Source organism: Palaemon carinicauda, chromosome 2 (genome assembly GCF_036898095.1).
Source record: "Palaemon carinicauda isolate YSFRI2023 chromosome 2, ASM3689809v2, whole genome shotgun sequence".
Classification (NCBI taxonomy): domain Eukaryota; kingdom Metazoa; phylum Arthropoda; class Malacostraca; order Decapoda; family Palaemonidae; genus Palaemon; species Palaemon carinicauda.
In genome coordinates, this window is record NC_090726.1 from 196,254,585 (window position 1) to 196,268,414 (window position 13,830).

Here is a 13,830-nt window from a genome sequence, read left to right on the forward strand (position 1 = left end):
TGGTGGTGCCGAGTGAGGTTGAACGGCTCTCCTCTATTGGGGTATTTGTCGTGGATGAATCTAAATAGTGCGGGACCTCTGGATTATTCGCCCAATTTTATACCGACACCAATAGGTGAGCGAGCTAGTTAACCTAGCACTCCTTTACATTTTTTCTCTGGTATATTTAGCAGTAAATTACCTAAGAATAAGTGCTAAATGGAGCTTATTCACTGGGCGGCACAGGTCCCTCGCCCAGAAATAGATTTTTCCTACGTCAAAATCCCTTTTATAGTCTTACTCTCCCACGAGTTGAGTTTTGTTGTTTTTACCCTCAGGATTGTAAATTAATTTTGATCTTGCAGTTTGTTATTTTACTTTGCATTCACTTGTCATCCCTTAGTTTGAGATTTTTTGCTGCATTATTGCTTACCATTCCTTTATGTTAAGGAAGTTTTTATTCACTGGATGCCTAGTATGTCCTAATTCTTTGAATAAAACCATGTTTTTTGTGTTATTTTGTCTCTAATTTACTTCCCCTCAGGTATTTGTTCCAAGTTTTGGGACCATTTCTCATGTACAATTTCATGGAGCAGCACAGGTAGAGCCCATAAAAGGGATTTTGACAAAGGAAAAATCTATTTCTGGGCGAGAGACCTGTGCCGCCCAGTGAACCCTCCCAGCATGGGCCCAAACTTGGGTGCTAAGAGGAGTGACGTCACTGGCGTGGGTTGAGTTGGTGGTAGTAGCATTCGGTAGTGGATGTTGAATGGCACCTCGCTGTATGGGGATATTGAAGAGGAGATATCTAAATGGTGCGAGACCTCTGGCTGTGATATATCACGCCCCAGTATTTTTATACCGACACCTTTATAGGTGAGCGAGCTGGGTTCAACCTGGCATTCCTATGCAACTTTTTTCTCTGGTAATTTCATACCAGTTTTTAACTTAGAAATGATGTAAAAGGAGCATTTCACTGGGCGGCACAGGTCTCTCGCCCAGAAATAGATTTTTCCTTCGTCAAAATCCCTTTATTAATTCATGGAAATAAAGATTACTTATCAAAGTTGCACCCTTACCTGTTGTGTTATGGTAATAACCAGCCGTCCAGTGGTAATAAGGACCGGGGTACAATTCTTCCACCATGGTCAAGACATCCTATATGTAAGAGAATGGGCATATCGGAATCACAATAAAAATCAAATATCATAAATATAGTAGTTAATATATTTTTGTTAAATAATTCATTCCTAATTTAGGAGAATAAAATTTTCTCTAGATTAGATGTTAAAATGAAGATTAAGTGGACAAAAATTGCTTTAAAACAGAATGCGATAGGGAAAAGAAATTTGACACAGGCTAATAACCCTTGTGATAATGACGCTTGTGACACGATTCAGGGTTACCTATATTATTACATCAAATTTAGCTATGTTCAGCCTTGAATTTGCTCATTTGGAATATAAAATTCACAATTGGAAATATTAATTCATTAGCATCCTCAAGGAGAGAGTCTACCTTCCTCCCCAACATAGCTTACTAGTAAAAAAGTAATATCCACGTTGGTTCGACAATAGTCAGTTCTGACTGTTAGTCACTGATCCTTGAATATGAAATGATAAGACCAAATCTTCCTATTTAAAGGCTCAGTCCACCTTTATATAGGAAGAAAAGAGAAACTTGGATGAGGATAACATGATTGAAACTAAAATAACTAGATGGCTAACCATGTCCCCTAACTTTCCAGTAGACAGTTGCCCCTTCGATGAAACGAAGGGTAAGGAATAGGGGCCTTGATTAAGTTATACTCTTTTCCCAAACTACATAGTAGTCGAACCCGTAGCTCAAGAAGCCGATGTGTTGGAAAAGAATTGCATAGCTCATGTAAGGTTTAATTCCAGAAACCCTTCCCTTCAAACAATACCTATTCCAATAAATACAGGATGGAGGGGATCCTGTTGCAGGGGGGTGGGAGAGCTACAAGCTAGGGAGGGAATATCACTTTGAACATGTTTCATAATTCACAAAAGAGTCCCATGTAATAGAGAAAATACAATAACAAAGAGTGCTGTTTTGGTATGCGATCTCATTTATGGCGTGATCTCAGAAATTATTCTTTTAATTTAGTATGCAATCGCAATATTTTTAATAGGTAAAAAAAAAAAAAAACAAGAATAATAGAAAATCTAATGGTTCTTGCTTTGTCATGCGCTCGCAATAAAATAGAAACATCAAGCTCCGTATATACAGGCAAGCGGTAATGTTGAGCTTTCCACGCTAACACCAATGATTGATTATTATTTGTTAAATAACTATTCCCAATATATATATATATATATATATATATATATATATATATATATATATATATATATATATATATATATATATATATATATATATACTGTATATATATATTTTAGAAAATCTAATGGTTCTTGCTTCGCCGTGAAGTTGGGTGAGATCGCTACTATCAGGTGAGATCGCATACCAAAGCAAAAGCACGACTTTGAGATTGCATACCAAGACAGTACCTAACAAGGTGATAAAAATTGTGAGTTACTGATTTTCTCATTATTATCTCTCATATCGATAAAAGTGAAAAGATATCAAACTCACATTTAAAGGCTATGGGAACAATTTAATTTTATACCCCTAACTTACCCAACTGAGTTTGGGCAATTTCAATTGAAACCGTGTATTGATATAAAATATATAAAGATAAATGTATATGTATATCAAGAACATCAACACCAACAAATGCAGCCCTTTTTAGTCCACTGCTGAACAAGGGCCTCAGACATATCAACTCATGTCTGGTTTTGGTCAGCTTTTATCACCGCACTTAGGAAATTAAATACTTTTTTCCCAATTCTTTAGGTAGTTTTGTGCAGTTTGGTTTATCATTATCATTACTTGCTAAGCTACAACCCTAGATAGAAAAGCAGGATGCTATAAGCCCTAAGGCTCCAATGGGGAAAAATGTTATTTTCATTAGTAAAATAAATTTTTGAATATACTTACCCGATAATCATGTAGCTGTCAACTCCGTTGCCCGACAGAATTCTATGGAGGGATACGCCAGCTATCACAATACTAGAAGGGGGTGTACTTACCAGCGCCACCTGTGGCCAGGTACTCAAGTACTTCTTGTTGACACCTCCTCAATTATTCCTCGGTCCCACTGGTTCTCTATGGGGAGGAAGGGAGGGTCAATTAAATCATGATTATCGGGTAAGTATATTCAAAAATTTATTTTACTAATGAAAATAACATTTTTCAATATTAAACTTACCCGATAATCATGTAGCTGATTCACACCCAGGGGGGTGGGTGAAAACCAGTGTACAAGATTAAAGGATAGCTAAGTATCCCATATTTCATATAACAGTTATCTCAAATAACAATGAAATAATAAGTACCTGGTAAGGAAGTCGAATTGAACCGTTACTCTGTCTCTTTTTTAAGTTCGTCTTCCTTACTGAGCGCAGCGTTCCTCTTGGAGGCTGAATCAACCCAAAGGTGCTAAAGTATACAGGGCTGCAACCCATACTAAAGGACCTCATCACAACCTTTAACCTCGGCGCTTCTCAAGAAAGAATTGACCACCCGCCAAATCAACAAGGATGTGGAAGGCTTCTTAGCCGACCGAACAACCCATAAAAAGTATTCAAGAGAAAGGTTAAAAAGTTATGGAATTATGGGAATGTAGTGGCTGAGCCCTCGCCTACTACTGCATTCGTTGCTACGAATGGACCCAGGGTGTAGCAGTACTCGTAAAGAGACTGGACATCTTTGAGATAGAATGATGCGAACACTGACTTGCTTCTCCAATAGGTTGCATCCATAACACTCTGCAGAGAACGGTTTTGTTTGAAGGCCACTGAAGTAGCCACAGCTCTCACTTCATGTGTCCTTACCTTCAGCAAAGCAAGGTCTTCTTCCTTCAGATGAGAATTTGCTTCTCTAATCAGAAGCCTGATGTAGTAAGAAACTGAGTTCTTAGACATTGGTAGAGAAGGCTTCTTGATAGCACACCATAAGGCTTCTGATTGTCCTCGTAATGGTTTTGACCTTCTTAGATAGTACTTAAGAGCTCTAACAGGGCAAAGTACTCTCTCTAGTTCGTTCCCCACCATGTTGGACAGGCTTGGGATCTCGAACGACTTAGGGTAAGGACGGGAAGGAAGCTCGTTTTAGCCAAAAAAACCGAGCCGCAAGGAACATGTAGCCGTTTCAGATGTGAAACCTATGTTCCTGCTGAAGGCGTGGATCTCACTTACTCTTTTACCTGTTGCTAAGCACACGAGGAAAAGTTTCTAATGTGAGGTCCTTAAAAGAGGCTGATTGGAACGGTTCAAATCCTGATGACATTAGGAACCTTAGGACCACGTCTAGATTCCAGCCTGGAGTGGACAACCGACGTTCCTTTGAGGTCTCAACAGACCTAAGGAGGTCCTGTAGATCTTTGTTGGAGGAAAGATCCAAGCCTCTGTGGCGGAAAACCGCTGCCAACATACTTCTGTAACCCTTGATCGTAGGAGCTGATAGGGATTTTACGTTCCTTAGATGTAACAGGAAGTCAGCAATCTGGGTTACAGTGGTACTGGTTGAGGAAAACTGCATTGGCCTTGCACCAGCTTCGGAAGACTTCCCATTAAGACTGATAGACTCTGAGAGTGGATGTCGTCCTTGCTCTGGCAATCGTTCTGGCTGCCTCCTTCGAAAAGCCTCTAGTTCTTGAGAGACTTTCGATAGACTGAAGGCAGTCAGACGAAGAGCGTGGAGGTTTGGGTGTACCTTCTTTACGTGAGGTTGACGCAGAAGGTCCACTCTAGGAGGAAGAGTCCTGGGAACGTCGACCAGTCATTGCAGTACCTCGGTGAACCCTTCTCTCGCGGGTCAGAGGGGAGCAACCAACGTCAACCGTGTCCCTTTGTGAGAGGCGAACTTCTGAAGTACCCTGTTGACAATCTTGAACGGCGGGAATGCATACAGGTTGAGATGGGACCAATCCAGCAGAAAGGCATCCACGCGAACTGCTGCTGGGTCTGGAATCGGAGAACAATACAAGAGGAGCTTCTTGGTCATCGAGGTAGCGAATAGAACTATGGTTGGCTGACCCCACAGGGCCCAAAGTCTGCTGCAAACATTCTTGTGAAGGGTCCACTCTGTGGGGAAGGCCTGACCCTTACGGCTGAGGCGATCTGCCATGACATTCATATCGCCCTGAATGAGCCTCGTTACCAGCGTGAGCTTTCGATCTTTGACCAAATGAGGAGGTCCCTTGCGAACTTGAACAACTTCCTCGAATGAGTCCCTCTCTGCTTGGAGATGTAAGCCAAGGCTGTGGTGTAGTCGGAGTTCACCTCCACCACCTTGTTAAGCTGGAGGGACTTGAAGTTTATCAAGGCCAGATGAACTGCCAACAACTCCTTGCAATAGATGTGAAGTGTCCTTTGCTCCTGATTCCATGTTCCCGAGCATTCCTGTCCGTCCAGTGTCGCACCCCAGCCCGTGTCCGATGCGTCCGAGAAGAGACAGTGGTCGGGGGTCTGAACAGCCAAAGGTAGACCTTCCTTGAGAAGAATGCTGTTCTTCCACCACGTTAGAGTAGACCTCATCTCTTCGGAAACAGGAACTGAGCCCGTCTCTAGCGTCAAGTCCTTTATCCAGTGAGCAGCTAGATGATACTGAAGGGGGCGGAGGTGAAGTCTCCCTAACTCGATGAACAGGGCCAGCGATGAAAGTGTCCCTGTTAGACTCATCCCCTGCCTGACTAAGCATCGGTTCCTTCTCAGCATGCTCTGGATGCATTCTAGGGCTTGGAAGATCCTTGGGGCCGACGGACAAGTCCGAAAAGCTCGACTCTGAAGATCCATACCCAAGGAAACAATGGTCTGGGATGGAACGAGCTGAGACTCCTCAAAATTGACCAGGAGGCCCAGTTCCTTGGTCAGATCCATAGTCCATTTGAAAATCTCCAGACAGCGACGACTTGTGGGAGCTCTTAAAAGCCAGTCGTCTGACGGAGCCGGACACAAGATCATGATACTGCTGCACAGTCTGTAAACTGTCAATCATGGGCAAGCGAGGAAGTACAGTGACAACCCGAATCTGTCTAGACTATCTGGGTCGTACAGACAACTCCTTAACGGGTTGCTGAGGTTGCCGCACTGCGTCACAACAAGTCCCTTCTGTTGGTTGTTGAACGTCTTCCCCGTGACACATTGACTCCGTAAACAAAAAATCCTCTAACAAGGACTAAGCTTGGACTGCATGTCATGCAACACAGCTCAAGGTCTATGGGAGCAGGTGTGGTAACAGACGGGATTAGCGGCTGAAGTGGAACCATTACCTTCCCTGTAAGCATGTAATGCTTAAATAAAAGTCCATAAGAGGTTATGCAGCTAAAGGCTCCCTCCAAATGACAGAGTCCTCAAGGGAACATCAGAAGGAGGGAGAAAAGAACTTTCTCATCTACAGGGACCTTATCCTAGAAAAGCTAAGTTCTCTGAGTGAGGGTTCACTGGTGCAAAAGCAGCAGACTAGAAGGCAACGTTATGAAACTGCTTGACAGTCTAGTGAGTTGGCAACAACCCAAGATATGTTGAGAAGCATGCGGTAAGGTATGCAGAGCATGATGAATGCAGAGTATGCTGTATGCAGAGCATGCTGTATGTAGAGCATGTTGTATGCAGAGCATGCTGAATGCAGAGCATGCTGTATGCAGAGCATGTTGTATGCAGAGCATGCTGAATGCAGAGCATGCTGAATGCTGAGCATGTAGTAAGCAGAGCCTGCTGTAAGGAAAGCAGAGCGTGTGCATGGCGTTTAACATTCTTAGAAATTCCATGACCAGTGCTAGAGTGCTTTATGCATGCTTGCATGGGGTTTAAAAATCAACATAATGTTTACCTTACATTCATAACTCATGATTCATATTTTTGCCATGGTTTGAAAATGGAGGTAAGGTATGCTGAACAGCAGAGTCAGAACGAGCTGGAACAACAACAGTGGAAGGTGCAGAAAGTTCCTGTTCCTGTGGAATGAGTGGAGCGTGAAGAGACCGAGGTTGCGCAGAACAAGGTAAAGTTCCCGCAAGCAGAGGTGTCTGAGGTGCAGGAACAGGGTGCACGGGTTGAGCTCGGTGCAGCAGCTGAGGAGACTGACTCACAGGTGGAAGAGGTTGTACCTCCACCGAGAGTTGCACCACCGGTGGAGCAGCCAGGGGAGGAGGAGGAAGAGTGGAGTAATCCTCCTGATCCCAAACCGAAGGTTGCCTTAAAGAAGGCTGAGGCTGAACAACACTGGGAACAGCGAACACAGAAAGAGGTTCAACATCGTACGCCTGGCAGAAGGTGCTGCGACTGGGTGCAGCGAGTGCAGGCGGGTTGAGCACAGGCTGAACGGGTGCAGGTGGAGGTGCAACACTCTCAGCCCGACATTCACGCAACAGGTCCGAAAGCTGTGCTTGCATGGACTGTAGTAGAGTCCACAACATCGTACGCCTGGCAGATGGTGCTGCGACTGGGTGCAGCGAGTGCAGGCGGGTTGAGCACAGGCTGAAAGGGTGCAGGTGGAGGTGCAACACTCTCAGCCCGATATTCACGCAACAGGTCCGAAAGCTGTGCTTGCATGGACTGTAGTAGAGTCCACAACATCGTACGCCTGGCAGATGGTGCTGTGACTGGGTGCAGCGAGTGCAGGCGGGTGCAGCACAGGCTGAACGGGTGCAGCCGGTTGGTGCACCACCGGTGCAGGCGGGTGCAGCACAGGCTGAACGGGTGCAGCCGGTTGGTGCACCACCGGTGCAGGCGGGTGCAGCACAGGCTGAACGGGTGCAGGCGGTTGGTGCACCACCGGTGCAGGAGGAGGAGGAGGTGCAACACTCTCAGCACGACACTCACGCATCAGGTCCGAAAGCTGTGCTGCATGGACTGTAGTAGAGTCCACAACATCGTACGCCTGGCAGGTGGTACTGCGATCAGGCGGAGCGAGCATAGGCGGGGGGGAGTGTAGGCGCACTCTCAGCCCGACAAAATGATGACTGAGGAGAGTCAGAGCTAACCCAATGACTAGCGTTACTCTGCCTTTATTTTCTCCTCTAAATCTCTTCTGCAGACGAGCAAAATAAGGGCTCAATCGTCTGCGGGTGGGAGTGACGGTCTCGGTAAGACACGCCCACAACCACCGAGGATACTTCTGTGCGCCGATCAAGGCCTGCCGAACCCTTTTGCCCTTCGACATTGCTTCTCCCCTGGGCTTGGGAGCTTGCAAGAGGTCCCGGACTGGGAGAACGACTGGCGCGCACAAAAGTACCCTCACGCATAACACTGACATCAATCACTTATCACTTTGATTTCTGTTTGCACTTATTTCACTGAACTCGAAACTTTAAGTGGTTTGTACCTGAAACACGCAATTCTATCCTTCTCAAAAGTTAATAATTGCGAAAACAGAATTACAATGTAACAGAAAAATCTAATGAAAGAAAATTCAGTGGCTGGAAAGAGACTAAACACTAGATCACTCTAGAAACGTTTAGTTTCTTCCCCTAAAGAGACTAGGGATAAGAGCAAAACGATAACGACGTTACTCGTACGCCTGGCAGGCTTGAGGGAAACGTTTATCCTCTTTCTCCCTCCGTCTCTATCTCTCTCTCTCTCTCTCTCTTGACTTAGAACCTGAGAGAAGAGCCCAATCATATATATCGTTAAAACATATTATTGTTAAAGGAAAAAACTGAAATATTTCCCAAAAAGAAAAGTTCCTTATTAGGATCAAAACCATTAAGTTAAGAAAGAATGAACAAAACGCTAGACACGGTTACTCTTACTGCAATGTGAAACCGTGAACATTCTTTCTCTATCGTAACGATAGAGTGCAAGTTGAAACGTTCTGAACGTCAACAACTGCCGAGACAAACAAAACGTTAGTTCAACTTTGAAAAAGTACGAGACTATCAAAGAAATTCTTTCAAAGACCTTAAAATAGCATAATATGTTAACAGGTAAAACCGAAATGACGGACTCACGATAATTAACTTCGGTACCAAGAAAAGACTGCCTACTATTAGGAAGGTCGAATATAAACAAATATAAAAATTAATTTTAATAAGTTTATAATAAAAGGAAGTTAATCGAAGAGGCCTATAAGAGGCGGAGAGATATAAAATAAATCTATAACTTTTGTTAAGCAAAATTAAGAAAGAGAGTCTATACTCTCTTCGACACCAACACTTCCGCTAAGGGAAGGGTCGGCCATTGAAAGGTGAACGAGAGTTCATACTCTCTTCGTCACCAAAATTAATCAAATTAATTCCAAAAGCTAACTAAGCTAAAATAGAAGTTTCCAGTAAAGCGACAGCCGAAATCAAAGAGAAATACTTCACCAAAGTCGTGAAAATACTCCAAGAACATAAGCGTATCCCAGAACGTCTTGCCGGAAGCACGACAGAGGAATAATTGAGGAGGTGTCAACAAGAAGTACTTGAGTACCTGGCCACAGGTGGCGCTGGTAAGTACACCCCCTTCTAGTATTGTGATAGCTGGCGTATCCCTCCATAGAATTCTGTCGGGCAACGGAGTTGACAGCTACATGATTATCGGGTAAGTTTAATATTGAAAATAGCCCAGTGAGAAAAGGAAACAAGGAAACTACAAGAGAAATAATTATCATTATTATTATCATTATTATTATTTGCTAAGCTATGACCCTCGTTGGAAAAGCAGGATGCTATAAGCCCAAGGGCTCCAACAGGGAAAACTAGCTCAGTGAGGAGAGGAAAAAAGGAAAAACAGAATATTTTAAGAACAATAACATTAAAATAAATATTTCCTAAATAAACTATAAAAACTTTAACAAAACAAGAGGAAGAAAAATTATATAGTGTGCCCGAGTGTACCCACAAGCAAGCCTCTGTACCATGGTCTTCCACTGTCTTAGGTTAGAGTTCTCTTGCTTGAGGGTACACTCAGGCACACTATTCTATCTGAATTCTCTTCCTCTTATTTTGTTAAAGTTTTTAAAGTTTATATAGGAAATATTTATTTTAATGTTGTTACTCTTCTTAAAATATTTCGTTTTACCTTCTTTCCTTTCCTCACTGGGCTATTTTCCCTGTTGGGGCCACTGGGCTTATAGCATTCTGCTTTTCCAACTAGGATTGTAGCTTAGCAAGTAATAATAATAATAATAATAATAATAATAATAATAATAATAACAACAATAATAATAATAATAATAATAATAATAATAATAATAATAACTCTGAATGAAAGCTCCTTATCAATGCTTGAAAACAATCAAAATAAACAAACATATTCAAGGAAGTCTAGTAAAAATATAAAGATACCGATTTTAACATTCACCGAATTTACACTGTCAGGTTCACAGGTGTGTGCCTTTTAAATGACTAAGGCACTCCAAAATCAAACCATAGTTCTCTAGTCTTGGGTAGTGCCATAACCTCTGTACCATGGACTTCCACTGTCTTGGGTTAGAGATCCTTTGGTTGAGGATACACTCAGGCACATTATTCTATCTTGTTCCTCTTCCTCTGGTTACTTTGAAGTTTTTATATTTTATATTTTTATATTTTTTTATTTTAATGTTATTATTGTTGACCAAATTTTCATTTTGAGACATGATATACAGCAATGGTAGACTATAGAAATCCCCTTTTGATGTCATTTGTGGACTATGAAAAAGCCTTTGATATTATGCACCGGCCAATTTTGTGGAGAGTCCTGTGTTATTATGGAGTCCCTCTTAAATATGTAAATTTGATTAAGTCTGTTCATGGGCTTAGCAAGTGCAAAGTTAATGTTAATAGAGTCTTATCAAATTACTTTCCAGTGAACAGCGGAGAACTCTTAGGGAATGTGTTGTGACCTATGTTGTTTATCCTCCTCATGGATTTTGTAATGCGTAAAATGGTCAGAGATGGTAGAGAGGGATTGGACTGGATTGGTGATAGGAATTTAACAGATCTAGAGTATGCTGATGATTCTGTCCTTGTTAGCAAAACACTACAGGATTTGCAGTGCTTGCTTACCAGAATGCATGAAATATCATACAAGGCTGGGCTGAAGATAAATAGAAGAAAGACAGATGATGACGGAGTATGCAATGGAAGATGAAATATCATTGGAAGGATAAAGAATCAATGAGGTAAAATCATTTAAATATTTAGGGACAATGATCTCCAATTCAGGGTCTTTAGAATTAGAGTTTAGTGAGAGATTGAAAAAAGCAAATCAGACAATGGCTAGGTTAAGTAAAATTTGGAAATCAAATTGCCTGACATTACATATAAAAATCAGACTATATATCAGTTTAGTGAGACGGTGTTACTCTATGGACATGAGTCATGGTATGACAATGAAACAATCTCCAATAGACTTAGTAGATTTGAGAACAAAGCCTTCAGAAAGATATTGGGATTTAAATGGCTGGACAGGATTAGAAATTATACTATAAAAGAGATTACTCGAGTGCCATATACGAGATCATGATGAGGGGTAGATGGAGATGGTTTGGGCATGCTATTCACACTCCCTGAGAGAGATTAGTTCACCAAACGTTCAGCTGGGCTCCACAAGGCACTAGAAGAGTTGGAAGACCCAAGCCTACATGGCTGAGAAATATGAAGCACGGAGCAGGTGATGATGAATGGAGAGGTATTGAATTAAAAGCTCAAGATAAAGACGACTGGCGAAATCTAACCGAGGCCCTTTGCGTCAATAGGCGTAGGAGATGATGATGATGATGATTGTTCTTGAACTTCTCTTCTAGTTTTCCTTATTTCCTTTCCTCACTGGGCTATTTTCCCTGTTGGTGCGCTTGGACTTATACCATCCTGCTTTTCCAAATAGGGCTGTAGCTTAGCAAATAATAATAATAATAATAATAATAATAATGTAGGTGCCCACTGGAAAACCTAAATATCATAGAAATAAAAAAAAATGTCACATATACCAAAATTCCTAAATTAGTATAATCAACATGAATTCCAACAGAAAGAAAGCCCTCATTATCCAGACAAGCTTTCTCTACCCACCACATCAGTCACGGGAATTAATGTAGCTAATCTATTCCGGCAAAATGTTCTCGCTGTAGCCATGTCCGATCCGGTTGTGTCCATTAAGTAACAGTGAGTTCCCTTGGCTTTCCATCCTAAAGGGCAGTTGGCTTGACATACCCCTGCAAGAGAAAGAAAAAGATGAATATACAATGAAATATGAAAAACACGTTTAAATGTGCAAAATTTATCCTTAATCGAATGCCAAGTCACAAACCTACCAATTAGCTACGATGATGAAGATGGGTTGATTTCAATTCCAAGTACAAAAAACCTGAATTCGACAGGTATATGTACAGAAGAATTGTCATTGACTTTTATCTTTCTTCATGGCTGAGTGGTATGGTCAATGTCACACAAGTATTCTGGAGTCCTGCACCATGGTTCGAAGCCAGGCTGGACAGATACTATAGTCTTTGAGTGGTTTTGCCTGGGGCTCTGATCCCGAGGTTGTTGAGAGAATCCAGACTTTAATGTATATGGCTTATTTGAAATACAATGTAGTTCATGATGGTAAGAGACAAACTTACTTCACAATCATGTGGTAATTTCTAAAATATGATCAGTGCCCCAGCCCTCTTTCCACCCAAGCTAGGACCAAGGAAGGGCTAAGCAATGGCTGCTGATGACTCAGCAAGTAGATCTATAGGTTTCCCTAATTATTATTATTATTATTATTATTATTATTATTATTATTATTATTATTATTAGCCAACCTACAACCCTAGTTGGAAAAGCAAGATGCTATAAGCCCAAGGGCTCCAACAGGGAAAAATAACCCAGTGAGGAAAGGAAATAAGGAAATAAATAAATGATGAGAACAAATTAACAATAAATCATTCTAAAAACAGTAACAACATCAAAACAGATGTGCCATATACAGTATAAACTATAAAAATGACTTATGCCAGCCTGTTCAACATAAAAACATTTGCTGCCACTTTGAACTTTTGAAATTCTACTGATTCAACCACACGATTAGGAAGACCATTCCACAACTTGGTCACAGCTGGAATAAAACTTCTAGAATACTGTGCAGTATTGAGCCTCATGATGGAGAAGGCCTGGCTACAGACAGTACAGGAAACAAATGTCATTGTTGTATCTTCACCCCTTCCAATAAGTTTACCTTTAAGAAGAGTCCAAATCACGAAGTGGGAAGATGAAAGTTTTTATATCTTATATAGGAGATATTCATTTGAATGTTATTGTTCTTAAAAAATTTTATTTTTCCTTGTTCGGTTTCCTCCCTGGGCTATTTTTCCATGTTGGAGACCCTGGGTTTATAGCATTCTGCTTTTCCAACTAAGTTTGCAGCTTAGCAATTACTGTAATAATAATAATAATACTAATAATAATAATAATAATACCCTACATTTTACATGACCATAAATTCGCTTGAAGACATTTTGAGCGTATTCTGGAGCATCTGCTTTGACCTTTCCTTAGAGGATAAATACTGTACTATTTGTAATGGGAAACAGTTCCATATTTCATCCACTGTACAATTTGTAATGGGGAAAAAGTGGAATATTTCATCTACTGTACGATTTGTAATGGGAAACAGTTGTATATTTCATCTACTGTACGATTTGTAATGAGGAAACAGTTGCATATTTCATCTACTGTACGATTTGTAATGGGATTTATCAGCAAAGTTTTTAAAACTAATTGTAAATAATTTAATCTCAATTAAAGGTTTAAAAGGTCGCTCATGAATGGCAGACCAGGGAAGGGTAGGCAATGGCTGCTGATGACTCAGCAGG

At 41.3% G+C, this 13,830-nt stretch overlaps 1 protein-coding gene across 1 annotated transcript in view; it reads right to left on the minus strand.

Moving 5' to 3' along the window:
* LOC137629437 (uncharacterized) overlaps positions 1–13,830 on the minus strand; it is a 319,508-nt gene that overhangs the window by 270,473 nt on the left and 35,205 nt on the right. Inside the window, exons 3-4 of the mRNA XM_068360702.1 lie at positions 12,044–12,186; positions 1,059–1,137 (exon numbers count right to left, since the gene is read on the minus strand). Coding sequence (XP_068216803.1) covers positions 1,059–1,137; positions 12,044–12,186 — 222 coding nt within the window. The remainder of the gene's footprint in view (positions 1–1,058; positions 1,138–12,043; positions 12,187–13,830) is intronic.